At 44.0% G+C, this 26,106-nt stretch overlaps 1 protein-coding gene across 6 annotated transcripts in view; it reads right to left on the bottom strand.

Moving 5' to 3' along the window:
* Positions 1–26,106, bottom strand: part of MAGI3 (membrane associated guanylate kinase, WW and PDZ domain containing 3) — a 345,070-nt gene that overhangs the window by 130,622 nt on the left and 188,342 nt on the right. For all 6 annotated transcript variants that reach the window (XM_040423894.1, XM_040423896.1, XM_040423898.1 and 3 more), the window contains one exon: positions 11,559–11,678. In XM_040423894.1, coding sequence (XP_040279828.1) covers positions 11,559–11,678 — 120 coding nt within the window. The remainder of the gene's footprint in view (positions 1–11,558; positions 11,679–26,106) is intronic.

Below are 26,106 nucleotides of genomic sequence, written 5' to 3'. Positions count from 1 at the left end.
ATGCGATCCACCGCCGGAAATGCTCTCAGGCCCCATACCGGAAGTAAGCCGTGGAACGCATGGAGCGCGTCCACTTCCGGTGACGACACTGTGAGCGTCGGCCATGCCGGATCGCAGTGTGGAGCTTAGTGACTGACCAGAGGAACTCCATGAGTGTCCGGCCCCACGTGGACCTGTCTGCCCGCGCCTAGCAGCAGGTAAGAGACAGATCTTCAGCGCCCGTTTTTACCCAACTAGGGTTCGGACTCTGCTGCCTCCTCACATGGAAATCCTCTTCATTCTTCATGGTCCGCGACCATAAGGGAAAACCCTATCTTCTACCTGGAGGGACAGGAAGACACTGAGGAGGAGCCGGAGGAGAGTCAAATTTATACTTCCTGTCCGTACCTGGTTGGAGGCGGGTCATCTCTCTCGGTATGCCGTCATGGAGGATGAAAGGGAAAAAAACGATTTTATACATATGCAAATTAACCTGAGATGAGTCCTGTCCCTGACTCATCTCACATACAGGACTCATCTCAGGTTAATTTGCATATGTATCAAATCAGGTTTTTTTTACACAATAAAAGCACACAGAGCTATAGGGACTGGGTATTGCGGATGTGCTAGCGGCCATCTAGCAACCCATGTCCTCAGCTCTATACACAAAATCCCAGTGACAGGTTCCCTTTAAGTAATTGTCTTTCCCCATTTGGGGTTATATTGTTTCTTAGATTTTGGAGTGCTCACTGAGCCTGTACACTACATTGCTCTCTTTAGTGATTTATCATATTGAACCCCTTTAGATTGTGTATTTTGGCAGGCAGCAGTTTTCATCATTACCTTTTCGGGGCCCTTAAAGGGGTTGTTCTCACTTCATCAAATGGCATTTATCATATAGAGAAAGTTAATACAAGGCGCTTTCTTATATATTGTGATGTCGATATTGCCTTCCTTGCTGGCTGGGTTTATTTTTTCATCACATTATACACATGCACATATCCAGGGGTTACGACCATCCTTCAATCCATCAGCAGTGGTTATGCTTGCACACCATAGGAAAAAGCACCGGCCTCTCTCTTTGTGTATAGAGCAACCCATGTCCTCAGCTCTATACACAAAATCCTGGTGACGGGTTCTCTTTAAATTTAGAAATATCTGCCAAGACCCCAACACATGTTAAGACATAATTCCTGAAGCATATTCAATTATTATTCATGGAGAATGTAACTGCATGGTGAAACATGTTCTAGTATAGGGTCTCAGATTTTTTACCTTGGGATAATGTCAGTGGTGGTGTGGTGACAACTCTACTGTTCTTCTGGTGGCCCCTTTTAGCTGTGTGATGTTGATTACCACCCCACCAACAACATGCTAGGCTAAGGGCTCTTTCACACTTGCGTTGTTTTGTTCCGGCATAGAGTTCCGTCGTCGGGGCTCTATGCTGGAAGAATCCTGATCAGGGTTATCCCCATGCATTCTGAATGGAGAGAAATCCGTTCAGGATGCATCAGGATGTCTTCAGTTCCGGACCGGAAAGTTTTTTGGCCGGAGAAAATACCGCAGCATGCTGCACTTTTTGCTCCTGCCAAAAATCCTGAACACTTGCCGCAAGGCCGGATCCGGAATTAATGCCCATTGAAAGGCATTAATCCGGATCCGGCCTTAAGCTAAACGTTGTTTCGGCGCGTTACCGGATTCGACGTTTAGCTTTTTCTGAATGGTTACCATGGCTGCCAGGACGCTAAAGTCCTGTTTGCCATGGTAAAGTGTAGTGGGGAGCAGTATACTTACAGTCCGTGCGGCTCCCGGGGCGCTTCAGAGTGACGTCAGGGCGCCCCACGCGCATGGATGACGTGATCGCATGGATCACGTCATCCATGCGCATGGGGCGCTCTGACGTCATTCTGGAGTGCCCCGGGAGCCGCACAGACGGTAAGTATACTGCTTCCCCGCTCCCCACTACTACTACGGCAACCAGGACTTTAATAGCGTCCTGGCTGCCATAGTAACACTCAACGCATTTTGAAGACGGATCCGTCTTCAAATGCTTTCAGTTCACTTGCGGTGTTACGGATCCGGCGGGCACCTCCGGCAAATGGAGTACACGACGGATCCGGACAACGCAAGTGTGAAAGAGGCCTAAACTGGCCAACCAGAGAGTGCCTGGTCTTTGAGTACACCTGGCCTATTACAGACAGACGTCTACTGTCAGCCATCTTGAACAATAGCTTGTGTCAGATAACTTTGATCACTTGGATATAGCCAGCTTAACTGTCTATACAATCTCTGTGTAAAATCTCTACTGTACTCCTATGTAAGGCTGCGTTCACACTTCAGTTATTTGGCCAGTTATTTTGATCAGTTACTGTGAGCCAAAACCAGTAGTGAAGTCTACTCAGAAATCAGGTGTAATAATTTGATTTGCACCTGTTCTGTGTTTTTGACCCGCACCTGGTTTTGGCTCACAATAACTGATTGAAATAACTGATCACATAACTGAAACGTGAACTCAGCCTAATGCAACTTCACACTGCTCTCATCCTTCTTGTAAGAGATGACAGTAAGAAACCTATCACAAGCAGGAGGCAGGGGAGATAGGCTGAAGCTGCATCACATAGGATACACTGAGATTCTGACATGCGAGTTAGAGGATAGAAGTTCTAGGTCTCTATAATTTACTATGCTTAGTGTGACAAGGCTCTGCCCCTGTGTCTCTGCAAAGCCAGAGGCATCATGAAAAATGGAGGCTGTCCGCTTGTGAGCTCCGTTTGAAGGGGCTCACAAGCGGCCCCGAACACATCCGTACTGCCCTAATGCATTCTGAGTGAACGCGGATCCGCTCAGAATGCATCAGTCTGGCAGCGTTCAGCCTCCGCTCAGCAAGCGGACACCTGAACGCTGCTTGCAGTGTTCGGGTGTCCGCCTGGCCGTGCGGAGGCAAGCGGATCCGTCCAGACTTACAATGTAAGTCAATGGGGACGGATCCGTTTGAAGATGACACTATATGGCTCAATCTTCAAACGGATCCGCCCCCATTGACTTTCAATGTAAAGTCTGGACGGATCCGTTCAGGCTACTTTCACACTTAGAATTTTTTTTAAACTATAATGCAGACGGATCCGTTCTGAACGGATCCAAACGTCTGCATTATAGGAGCGGATCCGTCTGTGCAGACATCAGACGGACCCGCTCTGAACGGTAGTGTGAAAGTATCCTTAGAAGAATCATATATCTGCTGAGAAGAAGGAATTAAGATGGCAGAAAACTCAAATGACACCAACTAAAACAGATATATCAAAGCATACAAGGTCTCTCTGCATTAATCTTTAATAATACCCTGTGTTGCACTATATAGGCAAACATTTTGCTGGAGTGTTTCTTTAATTCCTATTCATCGCAGCAGCCATAAAGCGTACACTCTAAATCGGGTAGTATAGGTTGGAAGAGCCACATAGGGCACCAGGGAAACTTTTAAATAGTACAAAATTAAAACAAGACCAAACACATTGCTCTATTAAATACACTTAAAGGGTAACTGTCATGTTTTCATCAAAAAATAAAAATAATAATAATAATTTAGCATATGTTACTGCTGCAGCAGCATTATAGTAACATAGTACATAAGGCCAAAAAAGACATTTGTCCATCCAGTTCGGCCTGTCATCCTGCAAGTTGATCCAGAGAAAGGCAAAAAAAAAAAACTGTGAGGTAGAAGCCAATTTTCCCCACTTTAGGGGAATAAAAAATTCCTTCCCGACTCCAATTAGGCAATCAGAATAACTCCCTGGATCAACGACCCCTCTCTAGTAGCTATAGCCTGTAATATTATTACACTCCAGAAATACATCCAGGCCCCTCTTGAATTCCTTTATTGTACTCACCATCACCACCTCCTCAGGCAGAGAGTTCCATAGTCGCACTGCTCTTACCGTAAAGAATCCTCTTCTATGTTTGTGTACAAACCTTCTTTCCTCCAGACGCAGAGGATGTCCCCTCATCACAGTTACAGTCTTGGGGATAAATAGATGATGGGATAGATCTCTATACTGACCCCTGATATATTTATACATAGTAATTAGATCTCCCCTCAGTCGTCTTTTTTCTAAAGTGAATAACCCTAATTTTGATATTCTTTCAGGGTACTGTAGTTGCCCCATTCCAGTTATTACTTTAGTTGCCCTCCTCTGGACCCTCTCCAGCTCTGCTATGTCTGCCTTGTTCACAGGAGCCCAGAACTGTACACAGTACTCCATGTGTGGTCTGACTAATGATTTGTAAAGTGGTAGGACTATGTTCTCATCACGGGCATCTATGCCCCTTTTGATGCAACCTATTATCTTATCGGCCTTGGCAGCAGCTTAGTTCGCTGTTTATTAAAATTCCTAGATCCTTTTCCATGTCAGTGTTACCGAGTGTTTTACCATTTAGTATGTACGGGTGACTTGCATTATTCCTTCCCATGTGCATAACTTTACATTTGTCAGTGTTAAACCTCATCTGCCACTTATCTGCCCAAGCCTCCAGTCTATCCAGATCCCTCTGTAGTAGTATACTGTCCTCCTCAGTGTAAATTACTTTACACAGTTTAATGTCATCTGCAAAAATTTATATTTTACTATGCAAGCCTTCTACAAAATCATTAATAAATATATTGAAGAGACTAGGGCCCAATACTGACCCCTGAGGTACTCCACTATTGACAGTGACCCAATCTGAGTGTATACCACTTAAAACCACCCTCTGTTTTATATCCCTCAGCCAGTTACTTACCCACATACAGACGTTTTCTCCCAGTCCAAGCATTCTCATTTTATATACTAACCTTTTATGTGGTACAGTGTCAAATGCTTTGGAGAAGTCCAGACATACGACATCCATTGATTCGCCGCTGTCAAATCTAGAACTTACCTCCTCATAGAAACTGATTAAATTAGTTTGGCATGACCGATCCCTCATGAAGCCATGCTGATATGGCGTTATTTGCTTATTTCCGTTGAGATGCTCTAACATAGCATCTTTCATAACATAGCATCTCTCAGAAAAGCTTCAAACAGTTTACCCACAACAGATGTTAAACTTACCGGCCTATAGTTTCCAGGGTCTGTTTTTGGACCCTTTTTGAATATTGGCACCACATTTGCCATGCGCCAATCCTGTGGGACATTCCCTGTCAGTATAGAGTCCGCAAATATCAGAAATAAGGGTCTGGCTATGACATTACTTAATTCCCTTAGGATACGGGGGTGTATGCCATCCGGTCCTGGCGATTTGTCTATTTTAATCTTTTTAAGTCGCTGTTGTACTTCTTCCTGGGTCAGACAGGACACTTTTAATGGGGAATTTATTTTTACATTCAGCATTTCATCTGACAGTTTATTTTCCTCAGTAAATACATTGGAGAAAAGAATATTTAACAGCTTTGCTTTCTCCTCGTCGCTCTCTGCGACTCCCCCCTCATTACTCTTTAAAGGGCCGACACCTTCAGATTTATACTTTTTAACATTTATATAATTGAAGAACATTTTAGGGTTAGTTTTACTCTCTTTGGCAATTAATCTCTCGGTCTCTAGTTTGGCCGCTTTTATTTGTTTTTTTACATGTTCTGTTTTTTTCCTTATAGTTTTTCAGTGCTTCTGTGCTACCCTCCTGTTTTAGTGTTTTGCTTTATGCTTTCTTTTTGTCATTTATTGCTTTCTTTACAGTTCTGTTTATCCACATTGGTTTCTTTTTGTTCCTTAACCTTTTATTCCCATATGGTATGTACCTCTCACAATGAGATTTTAGGATGCTTTTAAAGATATCCCATTTTGTGGCTGTATTTATATTTTTGAGGACTTTGTCCCAGTTAGTTTGGCCTATGGCCTCTCTTAGTTGGCTAAATTGAGCTTTTTTGAAGTTTGGTATTTTTTTTCCTCCATGTAGAAACGCTTTTTTGAATGATAATTGGAAGGTTATTACTTTATGGTCACTATTTCCCAGGTGTCCCACAACCTGCACGTCTGTTGTTCTGTCAGGCCTATTGGTTAATACTAAGTCCAGTATGACGTCACTCTAGTCGGGTCCTGAACCAGTTGGGAGAGGTAATTGTCTTTGGTTATTGCCAAGAACCTTTCCTTTATGAGATGTACAAGTTTCAGTTTCCCAGTCTATATCTGGGTAGTTGAAGTCCCCAATAATAACCACCTCATTATGATTTGCCGCCTTGTCTATCTCATTTAGTAGTAGATTTTCTGTGGACTCTGGTATATTAGGTGGTTTATAGTAAACTCCTATTAGTAGTTTATTATTGTTTTTAGCTCCATGTATCTCTACCCACAGTGACTCCACATGTTCATGTCCCTCACTTATATCTTCACGGAATGTGGGCTTTAGACAGGACTTTACATAAAGGCAGACCGCTCCCCCTCTCCGGTTTTGACGATCCTTTCTAAACAGACTGTAACCCTGTACATTAACTGCCCAGTCATAGCTATCATCCAGCCATGTCTCAATTATTCCCACTATGTCATAGTCCTCCACACACATCACTAATTCCAGTTCCCCAGTTTTATTTGTCAGGCTTCTGGCATTAGTATACATACATTTGAGAGGTTTATGGATATTTTATACCCTACACCTTTCCTTCTGAACTGTTCTAGTCCCTCCTTCCATTCCTCCCCCAGTCCCACTACCTTGCCCCCGGTCTCTATCTGCATTTTCTTCCCCTTCTATAGTGTAATTACCCTCCCTCCCCCAATCCCTAGTTTAAACCCTCCTCCAACCTTCTAGCCATCTTCTTCCCCAACACAGCTGCCCCTTCCCCATTGAGGTGCAGCCCGTCCCTACGATAGAGCCTGTAGCCGACAGAGAAGTCGGCCCAGTTTTTCAGGAACCCAAACCCCTCCTTCCTACACCAGTTCTTGAGCCACTTGTTAATCTCCCTAATCTCCCGCTGCCTTTCTTGTGTGGCCCGTGGTACAGGTAGTATTTCGGAAAATACTACCTTGGAGGTCCTTGCCCTAAGCTTTTGACCTAAATCCCTGAAATCATTTTTAAGGACTCTCCACCTACCCCTAACTTTGTCATTGGTTCCGATATGGACCATGACCGCTGGATCTTCTCCAGCTCTACCAGTAATCTGTCAACCCGATCCGCGATGTGTCGAACTCTAGCGCCAGGAAGACCGCACACTGTTCGGCGATCACGGTCTTTGTGACAGATTGCCCTATCTGTTCCCCTAATAATGGAGTCTCCCACTACCAGCACCTGTCTGGCCTGCCCTGCTCTCCTGGTCCCCTGCTTACCGGAGCTGACATTCCCCTGACTGGCAGAGAAAGTGTCCGACTGCAGCAGTGCCGTCCCTGGACTGACATCCCCCTCCTCTGCCAAAAGTGCAAACTTGTTGGGGTGTGTCAGATCAGGGCTAGCCTCCCTGGCACTCTTCCCTCTACCCCGCTTTCTAACTGTTACCCAGCTAGCTACCTCACTTTCCTCAGCCTCCTCTCTGTCACCCTCCCCCTCATCTACCCAAAAGAGTGCTTGCTCGGTGAGAAGCAAACTCTTTTGCAAATTGTCAATGCCTCTCAGTGTTTCAACTTGCCCATTTAGAGACCTGATTTGCGATTCCAAACAGGTAATTTGCTCACATCTTGAACAAAGATATACACCCAGGACTGCATACATTATGCAAGATGTGCACTGGACTGCGTTGTCAATTGTGCAACACATACTAAATGGGGATTACACCATAAAAGCGAAAAATACAAAATAATGTAATACTAAGAAACTGGCTAATTGCAGTCCCCCACTGAAGTCCCTGAATCTAAAGTCACTTAATCTTAAGTCACACACTTACGCAACCACACTTAATCAACCACGCGTCGCGGTCATATAAATATAAATGCAGCTCACTACACCAGCCTGGTTTGTTTTACCTCTGGATTCATAAAGCAATCTTTAGTTTCTTCACATACCACTGTTTTCCATGAGTTTTTCCCTTAGTTACGGCTGTTTAAACATTTACAATATGAGGACCTTCTCAAGATGGCTCCTCTGCCAGTTCTCCGAGGCCAAAAATGCGTTCTCTCACTTCCCATACACACTTGCAGTAGCCAGCAGCTCCCTTCCAGCCAATCAGATTGGATTACTGAGAGACACGCCTCCTCACACTAAAGCCTAATGCAGGCATGCAGTGTGAAGGACCGCCCCTCTGTCTTCTGTTTATACTAAAAGGAAGACAGACAAGCCCTAGCAACGGTCTTTTAAGGGAGCAGTGGAAAGGGACAGAGGACATTAATGAAAGCTGTTATTATAAGGTAATTACAGATCTTTTGACAATCATTGACAGACTAACTCAGGAATGCATGCCTAGCTCTAATAAACTAGCAAATTAAAAAAAATATGACAGTTACCCTTTAAGGAGTTGATTAGGATTTAAAAAGTCTAAGGGCTCATGCACATGACTATGTATTCTGCGGTCCGCAAAACACGGATCCGCAAAAAAATACGGATGACGTTCTTGTGTATTCTGCAGAATGGAACAGTTGGCCCCTAATAGAACAGTCCTATCCTTGTCTGTTATGCAGACAATAATAGGTGTCCTATTTTTTTGACGAACAGACATGCGGACATATGGAAACGGAATGCACATGGAGCAGCTTCCTTTTTCGTTTTTGCAGACCCATTGAAAAGAATGCTTCCACATACGGTCCGCAAAAAATAAAAATAAAAATCGGAATGGGCATGGAAAGAAAATACGTTCATGTGCATGAGCCCTAAATGCTATTTTCCAGAAACAGCGCCTTATCTGTCCATTGGTCGTGTCTGGTATTGCAGTTCAGCTTTATTGAAATGAACAGGATTGAGCCTGAATGCCCCACAACCTGTTTTTGCAAGAAAGCGATCATGCTTTCCCAAACGTGCACAGCCCCTTTAAATCTAAATAATGAAACTGAAAATAAATAAACATCTCCTTTAAGGGTTACATGAAGGACGGGTATGAAGAACTAATCAAAATGTATACCATGCCATGATATACTGCGAGATAACAACTTGAATATTATTCTTTTATGTATATGGAAAATTACTATATCAACCCTGCACATCTGAACTAGGCCATAGTAATATCATGGGAATTCAACAATAATTACGCCGTTTGTTTTCTTCTGTTCAGCGCAATATTGGAGAAAATAAGTGCATCCAATGTCTTCAGCAGGTGTGGATCTCGACAAATCTCTTCATAGTGCTGCGGTTTGCAGAGCAAATCCCTCGAACCTGTGACCTTATCTAAACGCCCACACAAGATTTTGGTTTACCCGTACAAATAGCTTTAAACATTACTAGAACAAACCTGGTTGTCTCGTTTCATTTCCCTCCCTTGTGTTGGGAGTCTCCTTTGTCGATTACAAAGCCACAAAAACACTACACTCTTAACAGTAGCAAATCCAATTCCTATTGCCTCTCCTGCCCAATTCATTCCCCAGGCCAGATCTACAATGAGCGCCCTTTTTATCTTGTTCCCTCTCAACAGGTCACGGCTGATTACTTCATGGGTAAAGTGGATGCGAGTTATAATTAAATTTCTGACCTCCTAACACCATCTCAGCTACTTCTAAATCCTTTTCAATCACCTTTGAGCTACAGCTTGAGATGCAGATGGGTCACAGGGTCTCTAATCCCATCCATTGTTCCTTGTTCTCTACAAGCTATTATTTATCCCCTTTGGTCCACATGCCCATAATTTCCATTAGTTATGAAATTTTACAGACAGCTAGTAATTAAAGGGCTATTACATATAAAACACACATCTCTTGAAGGAGCTTTACAGGGCTCAGATATTGATGATCAATTCTTAGGAGAGGCCATCAATATCAGAACAGTGGGGGTCCAATCCCAGCATCTTTACCAGTCAGCTGACAGAAGAAGCCACGGCATACTGGAACTAGCACAGCTCCATATACCGTGTAGTGGTCGGGAGATGTACTGCAAGATGGCAGATTTTTTTTCTTTAGAAGTTAAACATTGCCAGAGCTGTCTAAGGGTACTTTCACACTGGCGGTTTGGCTTTCCATTTGTGAGATCCATTCAGGGCTCTCACAAGTGGTCCAAAACGGATCAGTTTTACCCTAATGCATTCTGAATGGAAAAGGATCCGCTCAGAATGCCTCAGTTTGCCTCTGATCAGTCTCCATTCGGCTTTGGAAACGAAACTGAGCCAAATGGATCCGTTCCGACACACAATGTAAGTCAATGGGGACGGATCCGTTTTCTATGACACAATCTAGCAGAATAGAGAATGGAACCGTCCTCCATTGACTTTCAATGGTTTTCAAGACGGATCCATCTTGGCTATGTTACAGATAACAAACGGATCCGTTCTGAACGGATGCAGATGTTTGTATTATCTGAACGGATCCATCTATGCAGATCCATGACTAATCCGCACCAAACGCGAGTGTGAAAGTAGCCTAACTCACGCCTGTTTATGTGGGAATAGTGGGAGATAACTGCTGGCAGAATGCGTGTAATCACATAGGCTAGATCAGGGGCCAGCAACTTCCAGCACTCCAGCTGATGTGAAACTGCAACTCCCATCATGTTCCCTTCACTTCTATGGGAGTTCCGAGAACAGTCAAGGGAGTGTGTAGTTTTACAACTGCTGAAGTTCCTGAAGTTGCGGACCCTGGGACTAGACAGATTTTATGTGCCAATGCAAAATACCATAAATATGAGAGAGAGAATACATAATACAGGGCAATAAATAATTCCTGTGTACTTCATGTTCCCGGGCCGCTGAGGGTTTTTCTAGGCTGCCTAATTTAGAAAAGATATGAAGAGAGCAGAGTGTGGGACAGGTTATGCTGAGTTGCAAATAATTTGGATGCAGAAAAAAAATTGTTCACCTTTACTGATGTTATGGCAGGAGGACACACTGGCATTATGGCACCACAGCTCCAGCAGGATATACCTAGTATTCTCCAATGAGAGGCACAGTTCTAAAAGGGTGCTGGGGAGCGGGGCCTGGGCATTGGGAGGCATGTTTTATACTGTGAATAACCCCTTTAACTGTTACATAACTATTATATACAGGTGCATGGCCCAACTGACAGATGGGACCACTGGCAACAAGGCTAGTGATGGCTCTCTTTCTGACAGTACCTCTCATCCTATCCTGCATGGTGCCTTCATGTCTGTAGTATCCCCTGGCTCTGGATCAGCAATTCTAAAAAGGCACCATCTTGGTACACTATGCTCGCTCTACTCCTACGAGGAGACTACTCTCTGCCTACTTGTCAAGACCAATGCGTGGAGGCTTGCTCCACTCGCCAATTGCTTCTGTCCAGCTGGGGTGCTTCTGAAGCATGACACACTATTTTAGGGCACTAAAACACTTGAGGTCTACTCCAAACTCCCTGTTACTGGGAACTGGGTAAAACATGTCATACATAGTCCAGAGCATGGCAACAGTTCAAATTACCCTAATCTTGGCTGGAAAACCAAAAACAAACATTCTTGAACATGTCCAGAGTGGGTTGCACTGCAGTGAACATACAATTGTAGGGTACAAATGAATCTCCACTTGCATATAAAGTACTTACCATCATATGTTCCACTCTCCAGCAGCACCCCGCTATCTTCTAAGGCTTTAAATTGATCCACAGTGATAAAATTATAATCGACGCCAGGGACCTCTCCATCTCTTGGTGACCGAGTTGTACCTTGAGTGAAGATACGAAAAACATCAGCAAACAGATTGTCTGGATTATTCAACAGCAAGTTAAAACATTCATTAAAAAAAAACTTCTGAAAAAAATATTGTGTCCTCAGGGACTATGAAAATCAGGGGGTAAAAATGAAAATCCATATAAGAAAAAGCAAAAGTTAAAGAAATTCTCATTTGAGAGAGATCTCTTCTGTGGAACTAGGGCAATGAATTATGTAGTAAGAGGCAATGCAATGAACAGACACGTTTTTGTGAAGTCTTGGAGGCATGGCAAAGTCTGAAGGGGAACAGAATTCATTTTCAAAGTCACTAAACTAAGGCTACTTTCACACTAGTGTTTTTGCTGGATCCGGCAGTGTTCAGCAAAAACGCTTCCGTTACTGATAATACAACCGTCTGCATCCGTTGTGAATGGATCTGGTTGTAGTATCTTTAACATTGCCAAGACGGATCCGTCATGAACTCCATTGAAAGTCAATGGAGGACGGATCCGTTTTCAATTATGGCAGATTGTGGTGGAGAAAACGTATCCGTCCCCACTGACTTGCATTGGGGGTCATGCCGGATCCGTCTTGCTCCGCATCCCAGGACGGAAAGCAAAATACAACATGTTGCGGTTTTCTTTCCGGTCTGGGAACGCAACTAAACGGAACGGAATGCATTTTGGAGCACTCCGTTCTGTTTAGTTTAGTCCCCATTGACAACGAATGGGGACAAATCTGAAGTGTTTTTTTCCGGGATTGAGCCCTATGACGGATCTCAATACCGGAAAACTAAAACTCTAGTGTGAAAGTAGCCTAACAGGGTACCCATGTCATTGTGTGGGCAGGGTGTTTTTGCAGAGCCCTTTTAGAAGGCATGGATTGTACATCGCTTTAAATGGTTATTCCCTCCTCAGGAGGTCCCCCTCAAACCTCCTCCTGTCTTGATGCAATGACCAGAGGTGGTTGGTTGTGCTATAGCTCTTATAAAAGTGAATGGGAGTTATGAAAACTGTATAGCACAGCCACCTCAGCTGTTTCCATAGTTCCCATGGTGCCACATCCAGGTGGGACGGGATCAGGGAGAGGGTTAGGGGGCCTGTTCTAGAGATTGGGATGTGCTCTAGAGGTGGAACCCTGGACTATCAGACATTTATGGCATATCCTGTTGAGATGAGAAAAAACCATTACAGCACACATACCAGTGAGCTTACTTTCACCTTCTATTACCTAAAATTACAGCATTGTTTAGTACATTTTTTGGACAAGTATAAGGCCTCATGCACAAGAGTGTATTATTGCTATGTGCAATCTCGCAGTAGTACAGAGCTGTAATTCAACCATAAACTTCTAAGGAGCCCTACCGTACTTCTGTAATCTTGATACTGAGAATATACAGGAATATTATCACCATTCCCTTAACCATGTAATGCAAAAATCTGTCATGTAGTATAAGGCGAAATTAGTCATCAATGTAATGGACACCAATGTACTTCTGCCCCAGATACAATCAAGGTGTTGAGAATAAAAGTAGATTTAGATGGGGCGATTCTACAGCCGATCTTCAGGAAGAAAGCGTTCCTTCCCGACATTCAGTGGAGGAGACTGCTACATTTACATCCAGCGATCTCCTACACTGTACGAAAAAGAGGGATCGCTATTGTAATCCCTTGTCCTCATACAGATTCATGGTTTCTGAGCAGCAGATCGCTGTTTAGACCGCGTGATCTGCTGTCCAGAAACTATGATCAGTGGTGCCTGCATGAACAACAGGATCGCCCAATGAACAAAAGTTTTGCTCGTTCATCCAGTGATCGGTGGTACATTTACATGGGCAGATTGTTGGGAAGAACCATTTGCATAAATGGTCGTTCACGATAATCTGGACGATTATTGGCTTATGTAAATGCAGCTTAAGTTTTATTTTCTTCATTGGACACAAAGGTAGCAATTATCCTATTGTGTGGCACTTAAGGGGTATCATGGGGCATTATTTCTTATTAAGGGGGCATTATCATGGGGCATTATTACTTTTTTAGTGGCACTCAGGGAGACAGCATATGTTTTTTTAGGCAGCACTCAGGTGGACATTATTACTTTTTAGATGGGCACTGAGGGGACAAAATTCCCATTTATGTGACAAAAGGGGAGCAAAATTACTTTCTAGCTTGCACACCAGGGGCACTGTTACTTTCTAGAGGGTATCAGCAGGATGGGAGGATGCAGGTTGGGAAAAGATAAGAAAGATGAGGTGTCAAAGATGTATCTGTTGCAAGTCGTCATGGGGGTCCGGGTTGGATGGAAAAGACAAGAAAAATGAACAACTCCAACCGAGGAACATGTGCTTTAACTGTAAGTCATTGGATTTTAGTGCACTCATATCACTTATACGGCCTGCAGAGTTCCTGTGTAATATGAATATCAACCAATGTATGGTCACTGTATAGGGGTAATACTGGCGTTCTTAAACAGCTGATTGGCGGGGTTCCGGGTGTTGGACTTTCACTGATCAGATACGGATTACCTATCCGGAGGACAGGTCATTAGTTATACAGTCTCTGAAAACACGTTTAAGCAAATAATAGGGATAATAAAAAAAGATTTAAAAAAAATGATGCTCCAGCTGTATTCCACAAATCAGGCAAAACAGCTCATTTCTACTTCTGTAAATTCCAGGAGGTGGCACAGATTTAAAGGATTTCCTTTAAAAAGCACTGCCCTATCTATATGGGTAGTTTTTGACAACATTTCAAATATTAAGCTGACGCCACTGTTTATGTAGTGGTAACCAAGTGTAGCATTAATATAATGAAATATTATAGAGAAAGGTCTTGTTGCATATAAAATATGTATTAATACTCTGATTTTACAATGTATTTCCCCAGAGCAAAATCTGGAAGAATAGACTTAAAATCCACAGTATGTTCATGCTTTCCACGTGTGAATGGGGTTTCCGATACTCCATTCGCACTCACGGTATAAAAAACCTGCAATAAACATTCCATGTGAACATGGCCTTAGAAGCTCACAAAGTACTTAAGAAATATAATAGTATATTAAAATGTAGTACAATTGTACAGCAAGATTACTAAACAACAGTATAACATCTCAGCACAATAAAATGACAAGAAAAAGAACACCAGTGACACTGTAATACAGCAATAAAGTGACAATCCATAGTACTGTTCAAAGCATTAACTCGGGCACGGGTATGAAAGGATAATGACTCCATAGATGCCACCAAGAACAGGTTTAACCTCCTTCGTTACTTGTAAAAAAAAAAAAAAAAAAAAGGCATCTTTATAGATCCTGAAGCAATTACATGAAAGAGTTAAACACTCTGTCTACACCTGTCCCCCATACACAATTACAAGTCCTCGCACTGCAGTCAGGGGGCTACTGTTCACCTCCTCAGCCTCTAAGCAGAACCGGTTTTGGCCATGGTTATCGCTGTGACAAGTCTTCGGTGTTGACCCTTCTACATGACACAAACTGTGGCTTTAGCACAAAAGGCTTTTCTAATTGGTCTCTGTTGGATTTATTTTGCAAAATAATAGCCAGGCTTGTTAAAAGCAGGCATAAAAGGATTTTATGTGTGTTCCAATGGGCTTCTAATAAGCCGAGACAGACAGCAGCTGGTGTTGGCCAGAGACTTGTTTCAGCTCAATATAGGATCCCCCTCCTCCTTCTTGAGTGTTCTCCTAACTTTTGTTGGCTTTTGTGAAGATCCGACCGCCTAACAACTCGGCTAGACAGCAGTTTTTTGTTTTGTTGCTTTTTTTTTTTTTTTTTTTACATTACTTTTTACTGAAAATGCTAAAACTGGATATAACAATAAAGTTCAAAATGAGGGCTCTAAAATCCTAACAGCCTCCTCAGCTTTCATGCTCAGTGCAAACATGCAGAAACAACCTTAAACTACCTATTTATTGTATCCATCATTAATTCTATATAAAAGTACAAAGAAAATCATGCCAGAGATGGAGCATAGCAATAAAACAAGCTCCACAAATCCTGTAGGACAGAGAGCCCATGGGGAGTATCTCAATGGGAATACTTGAAGTTCGTTTTGCAGTAGTCCGCGTTGGAGTCCTTTGTCCCAAATAGATCATGTCACATGGTGTTTGTTAAATTTGGTGCATCAACACTTTCGTTTAGATATTTTACTCTACTTTTCCTATTCCACCCTCCTACTGAAGTGAGCTTGTGACTTTTTTAAAAAACAAACTCATTAACATGCCTAACTATGACCTAACTATAGTCTAAAAAGTTCTGGAGTGTGGGAAAGGGAAGGGGGGGGGGGGTAACATCCCCCCTATGTGAAATTTTCAACCATCACTAAAATTGTCAGGTTAGGCTCCGTTCACATCTCCATTGTGAGGAACAGACTGCCGGAGTTCACCGTATCTGGCATAGCCGGATAATGCTGTGCACTGCTGGATCCTCATCGACTACAATGGGATCCAACCGGGATCCGGCTGCTTTTCGGCAGAAATGACAGCATTTGGCCAGACAAAAAATCCTGCATGCACAACTTTTTTCCAGCCAAATGCCGGGATTTCTGTCAATGGGGATTCAGCTATGCCAGACACGGTGTTTCTCTGCTGGAACAGCCTGGCAGAGTTCACAATGGAGATGTGACTGGAGCCTGATCTAACCAGTCATCAGTGGAAAATACTGCTAGTGTTTCTGAATGATCACAGAGATAACTGCTTGATGAAAATACTTAGTAAAATACTTTTTATGAATCCACATTTTTCATGCATATCTAAAAACGACTGCCGTCATCCATGGTTTAAAACAAAAAATCAATGTCACTTGCAGCAATTCCTGCTCTACTGAGGGTCGCTGCTTGGCAGCGGTCAACTCCACATTGTGTTCTGTTGGTAATCGAATTCCTCTAATCCTAAAGTAGTCCAACAGGTTTTCAAAACCTCTAGTCATTTGCTTATCCCTGAACAGAACAATTCAATTTATTACAAAGAAAATATGAACAAGACTTAATTATACGCTGTAATGTCTGTACAGAGATCAATTATAAGCCACACTTGATTTCTTTTTCTTGTATTCTTTCCTCAAGCAGAAGTCAACAAAAATGATAGTACAAGCCCTCATCATCTCATACCTGGACTACTGAACCTACCATCTAACACTCTTGCACCTCTAGAATCTGCCTTCAACTCTGCTCAGGGGCAGATTGGGAAATTAAAATCGTCCTGGAAAAAAAAAAAAAAAAAAAAAAAAAAAAAAGTGCCCTATGTTGTAGGTGGGTCCAAATTGACAGAAGATAGGTCAACAGAAGTAGGCAGGGACAACAGAAGAAGGCAGGGCCTGCAATACCATAGTACCACCCCGGCAGAACCAAATATCACAGTGCTATGTAAACAATAGATTAGGGGGCACACTGCAATAAAAATGGAGTGCAATGGCTGTTCAACACAACAGTAGTACCCAAAATAGACCACATGGCCCAACAAAACCCCAATAAGATGCACATCCACTAAATATAAAAGCAATATACAAATTGTATTCGTCTACAAATCACACAGACATGGATAACAGTTGTATACAATATAACACGTGCTGGTACAAAATAAAACCAGATATTAACACCGCTCCCACCAAAAGCCACAAATATAGGCAAAATGTGTGTAGTCCAAAATAACAATGTCCAATGGTAACCATCAAAGATGCACAATAAAATCCACAATAAATGAATGATAATGTGGCATCAAAATGCCTGATACCTGAGTAAGATAAAGGTGCAAGAACTACCAAGGTGGGCCTGGGTCCAGGAACAAACGCGCCACGCGCATCGCTGGTAAAGTCCGGCTTCCTCCTTACTCAGGTATCAGGCATTTTGATGCCACATTATCATTCATTTATTGTGGATTTTATAGTGCATCTTTGCTGGTTACCATTGGACACTTATTTTGGACTACATACATTTTGCCTAGATTTGTGGCTTTTGGTGGGAGCGGTGTTGATGTCTGGTCTTATTTTGTACCAGCACGTGTTATATCGTATACAATTGTTATCCAGGTCTATGTGTTTTTGTAGACAAATAAAATTTGTATATTACTTTTATATTTAGTGGATGTGCATCTTATTGGGGTTTTCTTGGGCCATGTGGCCAAATAGCACAATATACTGCATCAACAGAATCATAAACTACAGTGCAGCAAAGAAATACTACCCTTGCCACAGTATTCAACTGTATCATCGACCGGAGGATGGTCACACAGTTGAGTTTAGGAGGGCAGCTGTTAGCCAGGTGCATAAGTACCTGATGCTCCCAACATTCATTATTGCTGAGAGCATTAAATCATTATCTACATGACCGTCGGCCATGAGAATTAGCCCACCTAGAAATTTCCCTACAGGGTCTATGGCCAGTCCGTCCTGCCTCTACTGCCTGAGTAATTCACATCTTTGCTCATTTCACTTATGTCTCTCCCCTCTGCCAACACCTTCATTCTTTTACTTAGACTGACGAATGGGCAATTATCACGAAACATGTTCCAAGCAGCACTCGTTCCCGGTAATTGCCCTGTGTAAAGGTGCTGGTAATCACCCGATAAGTGCAGAAATGCTCATTCATCGTGTGATCGTATCTTTTGGCCGGCACCCAACACTCATTGGGGAAGATTCATCAAAACTGGTGTAAAAGAAAAACTGGCTTAGTCGACCATAGCGTCCACCTTTCATTTTTAAGAGCTACTTTGGAAAATGAAAGGTAGAATCCGACTGGTTGCTAGGGGCAACTAAGCCAGTTTTCCTTTACACCAGTTTTGAGGAATCCTCCCCATTGTTTCTAGGCAGCAGATCGTGCTGTGTAAACAGGCATCTGCTGCCTGGAAACAATGAATCAGTATGGGGATGAACAATTACTGATCACCAGAGGAGAAGATTGCTGCCCTAACCGCAGCTTCACCGCTGTCGACAATCGGGCAATTGTCGGGAATGTTTGCTGTATTCTCAATAATTGCCTGGTAAATCGTCTTGGGTAAAGGTATATACTCTTCTCTTATCTGCACCTCAGATAATACTTTCTAAGATTTCTCCTGTGCTTCCACCATACTCTGGAACTTGCTACCCAACATGTCAAACTCTCTCCCACCTTCAAAAGTAATGTGAAAACCTACATCTTCAGAAAAGCGTACAAACTACAATAACCCCGCTGTCACTAGACTACCATCCATGCCGTTCCTACCCACACCTACTGTCTCCTTCCCTCTCCCTTTGTAAAGTGTAAGTCCTCGAAGGCAGAGTCCTCCCTCCCTCTGGACCAGTCTGCCACTCATTTAGTTCATGGTTATTGTGCTTGTTGTGTCTTACTTTATGTAGAGGGTTGTCCGATGTAATGATATTGATGATCCATCCTCAGGATAGGTCATCAATATCAGATCAACAGGGGTCAGACTCCCGGCACCCCCACTGATCAGCTATGCTTTTACATCCTTCGCTGTGCTAAGTTGACACCTTTTATCTCCTCTGGGTGCCCTTACTAACATTTCATTATCTCCTATGTCCTACCTCAGCAATGGAGGTTCTTCATGCAGCTACTCTGCTGTAGCGTACACACTTACAAGATGGTATTTATGATGGAATTTCATTATTTTAGACTAACTTTAGGCGATTGTGCCCGTTTACCCTATTCTTGCATGTTTTGGACTATATGTAGGAACCAGTGTTATTCTAGCCGTGGCTTGTTGGCTAGATGTTGTACCTTGTTTTTTGCTCACCCGACATCCTGAGGATAGGTCATCAATATCGTAGCACGGCGCAACCCCTTTTTTATAAGTGGTATGAACAGTAATATGAAAAATGACTAACTGGAGCCGTCACGTTACAATATTGTCTACGCACAGATATCATAATGTCAAGAAAATAGAACAAACCAAAAGTCATGCCAAAACTGAAATGTGTCTGCATCTATTAGAACTGGTGTCATTCAGGGGAATGATCCCTACAGGACACATCATTCGTGCTACTTCACTGCCGTCATAAAAGGAACGGCCATTATTCACACTGGCTAAAAGTGAATATATTAACAGAGCAGGATTTATGCTGCCAGCGTGATAAGATGAAATCAGAAGGGATGGGGAGAAGAAATGTTATAATTGATGAAATTTGCCTTGGGGATCAATAGAGAAAGGCGGCGAATCTAAGCCATAAAATAATCACGTTACAAATGGCTCGGGCTGTAAAAACAGAGACATATGCATGCGGCAAAACAATAAGGAAGCCAAGTCTGCAAAATGTGGCTGTTATCCTTATGGATATGATCACTCACAGCGTAAATGCCGCTTACGAATGTAGTGAGGTTCAAGCAAAAAAGGACAGGATTTAATACAAGCTAATGGGGGGTCTCAGCACTCGGATCCCCACCAGGGGCGGACTGGGTACTTAAAGTAGCCCTGGAAAAAAGGAAAAGTAGCCCCCATGTTGTCGGTGTGCTCAAATTAGGCAGGGAAACAAGTAGGCAGGGAAAACGGAAGTAGGTGGGACCAGCAATACCACAGTGCGGCACTACATACCGCCCAAGCAGAACCAAGTACCAAAGTGCTGCCCCAACAGAACACAATACCACAGTGCAGCACTACATACCACCCAAGCAGAACCAAGTACCAAAGTGCTGCCCAAAATACTGCCCCAACAGAACACAATACCACAGTGCAGCACTACATACCGCCCAAGCAGAACCAAATATCACAGTGCAGCACTACATACCGCCCAGGCAGAACCAAGTACCAAAGTGCTGCCCAAAATACTGCCCCAACAGAACACATTACAACAAAGCAGCACAAAATACTGGCCCCAGCAGAGCCAAATACCACAGTGCAGCACAATACACTGCCCCAACAGAAGAAAATACCACAGTGCAGTGCTACATACCGCCCAGGCAGAACCAAATATCACAGTGCAGCACAATATACTGCCCCAACGGAACACAATACCACAGTGCAGCACTACATACCGCCTAAGCCGAGCCAAATACCACAGTGCAGCACAATGTACTGCCCCAGCAGAAGAAAATACCACAGTGCAGCACTACATACCGCCCAGGAAGAACCAAATACCACAGTGCAGCACACAATACTGCCCCAATGGAACACAATAGCACAGTGCAGCACTACATACCGCCCAAGCAGAGCCAAATACCACAGTGCAGCACAATATACTGCCCCAGCAGAAGAAAATACCGCAGTGCAGCACAATATACTGCCCCAGCAGAAGAAAATACTGCAGTGCTGCAGTACATACCGCCCAGGAAGAACCAAACACCACAGTGCAGCACAAAATACTGCCCCAACAGAACACAATACCACAGTGCAGCACTATATACCACCCAAGCAGAGCCAAATACCACAGTGCAGCACAAAATACTGCCCCAACGGAACACAATGCCACAGTGCAGCACAATATACCGCCCCAGCTAAACAAAATAACACAGTACAACACTAAATACTGGCTCAGAAGAAGCATATACCACAGTGCAGCACAATATACTGCCCAGCAGAATAAAATACCACAGCGTAGGACAAAATACCGCGTTGTCCTGAGGACGACGATACAGTTAAATTCAGGAGGAAATCTGCGGCATACGGCCAGATGGATAACTACTTGATGCTCCTAAATTTAATGCAGAGAGGATCAGATTACCCGTCCAGCAGCCATGAGACTGACTCGGGCGGCCCCCTGGGGCATCAGCCCACCGGGAAATTTCCCTGTAGGGTCTGTGGCCAGTCCATTTCTAATTCACACCGATCACAATATATGATATGTCGCCATAACATATCAAAAGTTTTGCTAAAGTAAAGCTACACTTTCAGGGCTCTTTCACACCTGCGTTCTTTTCTTCCGGCATAGAGTTCCGTCGTCGGGGCTCTATGCCGGAAGAATCCTGATCAGTTTTATCCTAATGCATTCTGAATGGAGAGAAATCCGTTCAGGATGCATCAGGATGTCTTCAGTTCCGGAACGGAACGTTTTTTGGCCGGAGAAAATACAGCAGCATGCTGCGCTTTTTGCTCCGGCCAAAAATCCTGAAGACTTGCCGCAAGGCCGGATCCGGAATTAATGCCCATTGAAAGGCATTGATCCGGATCCGGCCTTAAGCTAAACGTCGTTTCGGCGCATTGCCGGACCCGACATTTAGCTTTTTCTGAATGGTTACCATGGCTGCCGGGACGCTAAAGTCCTGGCAGCCATGGTAAAGTGTAGTGGGGAGCAGCATACTTACCGTCCGTGTGGCTCCCGGGGCGCTTCAGAGTGACGTCAGGGCGCCCCAAGCGCATGGATCACGTCATCCATGCGCATGGGGCGCTCTGACGTCATTCTGGAGAGCCCCGGGAGCCGCACGGACTGTAAGTATCCCGCTCCCCCGCTCCTACTATGGCAACCAGGACTTTAATAGCGTCCTGGCTGCCATAGTAACACTGAACGCAATTTGAAGACGGCTCCGTCTTCAAATGCTTTCAGTACACTTGCGTTTTTCCGGATCCGGCGTGTAATTCCGGCAAATAGAGTACACGCCGGATCCGGACAACGCAAGTGTGAAAGAGCCCTAAGAGAAGCAATAAAACAAACAAGCAAAGCCATCCTGTGCCATACAATCTACTAACTGCAGACAATACTTGCAAAGGTGTTTTTACATTCCTGCTTTGTATAGGACATTGTGACAATTGTGATTCACAATTTTTTTAAAGGACCTTTGAAGAATGTAATTTATACTACTGACCTCCTCACATAAATAATCTGACAACTGAAAGGAAAGGTGATGAGAAGATTGCCCTCTCTACTACCTACCATACCACAACCCACAATGCAAGGAATGGACGAGTCCGCTGAGAGATCATGATTTTCTAACAATCATACGCAGGATTAGTACAAAATCTCTTCCCGTTTTAGGGTACTTTGACACTTGCGTTTTTCTTTTCCGGCATAGAGTTCCGTTCTAGGGGCTCTATACCAGAAAATAACTTTTCAGTTTTATCCCCATGCATACTAAATGGAGAGCATTCCGTTCAGGATGCATCAGGATGTCTTCAGTTCAGTCTTTTTGACTGATCAGGAAAAAGATAAAACCGCAGCATGCTACAGTTTTATCTCCGGCCAAAAAACTGAAGACTTGCCGGCATTTTTTCCCATAGGAATGTATTCGTGCCGGATCCGGCATTCAAAATACCACAATGCCGGATCCGTTTTTCCGGATGACACTGGAAAGACTGATCCAGCATTCCAATGCATTTTTTCTGACTGATCAGGCATTTTTCAGACTGATCAGGATCCTGATCAGTCTTACAAATGCCATCAGTTTTGACGGCGATGGAACTGCTTGCCGGATCACTCTGCCGCAAGTCTGAAAGTAGCCTTATTAAAAAAAATATATTTTTCTGTTTTGTTCCCCTAAATGAAACCCGTTTCATTTCTGTCTCTTTGACCTTGCTGGAAACGGATTCAGGTCACTGCGCATTTATGACAGTGGCTGAAATTTATGAGCTGCACTGTGCAATCCACATAAAGAGAAGCAAAGCCATTACACTAATGGAAATGAGTCGTTCAAAAACATCCTGAAATGTGTCACTGTTTGAAGAATCTGATCATGTACTAACTCTGTGTGAGAAAATCAGCTTAAGCACTATTGAAAGGGAACATTAGAGGTAATCAGGAAATGTCATTCACACTTGTACTGATTTCCAGATTATGTTATGAAGTATTGGCTTGATACCAGTTCTTTTATTTCAGATATAGCTTAAAGGTGCAGAGCAGGGTATAGGCGACGCAATAAAATAGTTCCGAATTTAAAAGGAATCTGTCACGAGCAGGGGCAGCTTGGCCATAGACCTTATAGGGAAATTTCCCGGTGGGCCGATGTACGGAGAAGGTCAGGGGGTGCCCGAGCCCTCCTCATGGCCGGCCAGTGAAAGTTTTTGGAGATGTATTTTGTGCTGTTGGTGGCAGTATTTTGTGATGGACGGTGGTATTTGGCTCTGTTGGGGTAGTGTAATGTGCCACAATAAGGTATTGCTGGCCCGACTCGATTACAAAACGAGGCCATGAGAGGGAGTGGCTTGCTCATGGCAGAGTAGGACGCGTGGAGTTGCAGCTCCCCCTCCACTTCTGCCTTTCCAGCTGTCCAACCACATTTCCTGACCAGCACACCGCTCAGATGGGTTGCAAAACAGCTGGGGACCCCCCCGACACTGACCAGGCCCCTGCATTAAAATAGGCCCAGCAGCCTGCATAGGCCAACCGAACCGTGCCGACTGTCAGATGATGACAGGGCCGGCGCGCAAGGAGAAATCTCCCTGGCCGGCCCTTTACAGAACTCACCAGGACAGTGACAGCTGACAGATCAGGTCAGCTGTGCACGCCCCGCTGCGTCGTCACATCAGACTCCTCCCCTGGGGCCTAGGCCATGCCGTAAAGTGAAAAACCGTGACGGCTGCTGCGCGCGGGAAGTTCAAAATTCTTCCTGCGTTGAGTCAGGGGTGCTGCCAGCGGTGAGTCGCGTTCAGCAGCCTTCAGTGTACTGCCCAGAAAACAACTCATAGGCGGTAAGTAAATCAGCATTGGCTCACCTCACCTATTATACTGTATACTGTATAATTTATACATGTCTTTCAGGAGCATGGAAAAGCTGGGTGATGATTTTTTTCGCCTAGCTTTTCCATGCTCCTGAATTGCATATCTGCTTATAGGCATATATATCTTTATAATACACTGCTCAAAAAAATAAAGGGAACACAAAAATAACACATCCTAGATCTGAATTAATTAAATATTCTTCTGAAATACTTTGTTCTTTACATAGTTGAATGTGCTGACAACAAAATCACACAAAAAAAAAAAAAGGAAATCAAATTTTTTAACCCATGGAGGTCTGGATTTGGAGTCACACTCAAAATTAAAGTGGAAAAACACACTACAGGCTGATCCAACTTTGATGTAATGTCCTTAAAACAAGTCAAAATGAGGCTCAGTAGTGTGTGTGGCCTCCACGTGCCTGTATGACCTCCCTAAAATGCCTGTGCATGCTCCTGATGAGGTGGCGGACGGTCTCCTGAGGGATCTCCTCCCAGACCTGGACTAAAGCATCTGCCAACTCCTGGACAGTCTGTGGTGCAACGTGACGTTGGTGGATAGAGCGAGACATGATGTCCCAGATGTGCTCAATTGGATTCAGGTCTGGGGAACAGGCGGGCCAGTCCATAGCATCAATGCCTTCGTCTTGCAGGAACTGCTGACACACTCCAGCCACATGAGGTCTAGCATTGTCTTGCATTAGGAGGAACCCAGGGCCAACCGCACCAGCATATGGTCTCACAAGGGGTCTGAGGATCTCATCTCGGTACCTAATGGCAGTCAGGCTACCTCTGGCGAGCACATGGAGGGCTGTGCGGCCCTCCAAAGAAATGCCACCCTACACCATTACTGACCCAATGCCAAACCGGTCATGCTGGAGGATGTTGAAGGCAGCAGAACGTTCTCCACGGCGTCTCCAGACTCTGTCATGTCTGTCACATGTGCTCAGTGTGAACCTGCTTTCATCTGTGAAGAGCACAGGGCGCCAGTGGCGAATTTGCCAATCTTGGTGTTCTTTGGCAAATGCCAAACATCCTGCACGGTGTTGGGCTGTAAGCAAAACCCCCACCTGTGGACGTCGGGCCCTCATATCACCCTCATGGCGTCTGTTTCTGACCGTTTGAGCAGACACATGCACATTTGTGGCTTGCTGGAGGTCATTTTGCAGGGCTCTGGCAGTGCTCCTCCTGTTCCTCCTTGCACAAAGGCGGAGGTATCGGTCCTGCTGCTGGGTTGTTGCCCTCCTACGGCCTCCTCCACATCTCCTGATGTACTGGCCTGTCTCCTGGTAGAGCCTCCATGCTCTGGACACTATGCTGACAGACACAGCAAACCTTCTTGCCACAGCTCGCATTGATGTGCCTTCCTGGATAAGCTGCACTACCTGAGCCACTTGTGTGGGTTGTAGACTCCGTCTCATGCTACCACTAGAGTGAAAGCACCGCCAGCATTCAAAAGTGACCAAAACATCAGCCAGGAAGCATAGGAACTGAGAAGTGGTCTGTAGACACTACCTGCAGAACAACTCCTTTATTGGGGGTGTCTTGCTAATTGCCTATAATTTCCAAATGTTGTCTATCCCATTTGCACAACAGCATGTGAAATTGATTGTCACTCAGTGTTGCTTACTAAGTGGACAGTTTGATTTCACAGAAGTGCGATTGACTTGGAGTTACATTGTGTTGTTTAAGTGTTCCCTTTATTTTTTTGAGCAGTGTAGCTGAGCCTGATCTATTATAAACAGATATGCCATTCAGGAGCATGGAAAAGCTAAGTGAGAAATAGTCACCTAGCTCTTCAATGCTCCTGGGTGGTATATCTGCTTAGAATAGATCAGGGATTATAAACAGA

Source organism: Bufo bufo, chromosome 3 (genome assembly GCF_905171765.1).
Source record: "Bufo bufo chromosome 3, aBufBuf1.1, whole genome shotgun sequence".
NCBI classification, from domain to species: domain Eukaryota; kingdom Metazoa; phylum Chordata; class Amphibia; order Anura; family Bufonidae; genus Bufo; species Bufo bufo.
The sequence above is the reverse complement of the archived record's forward strand: the minus strand, read 5'-3'. Positions and strand labels throughout refer to the sequence as shown.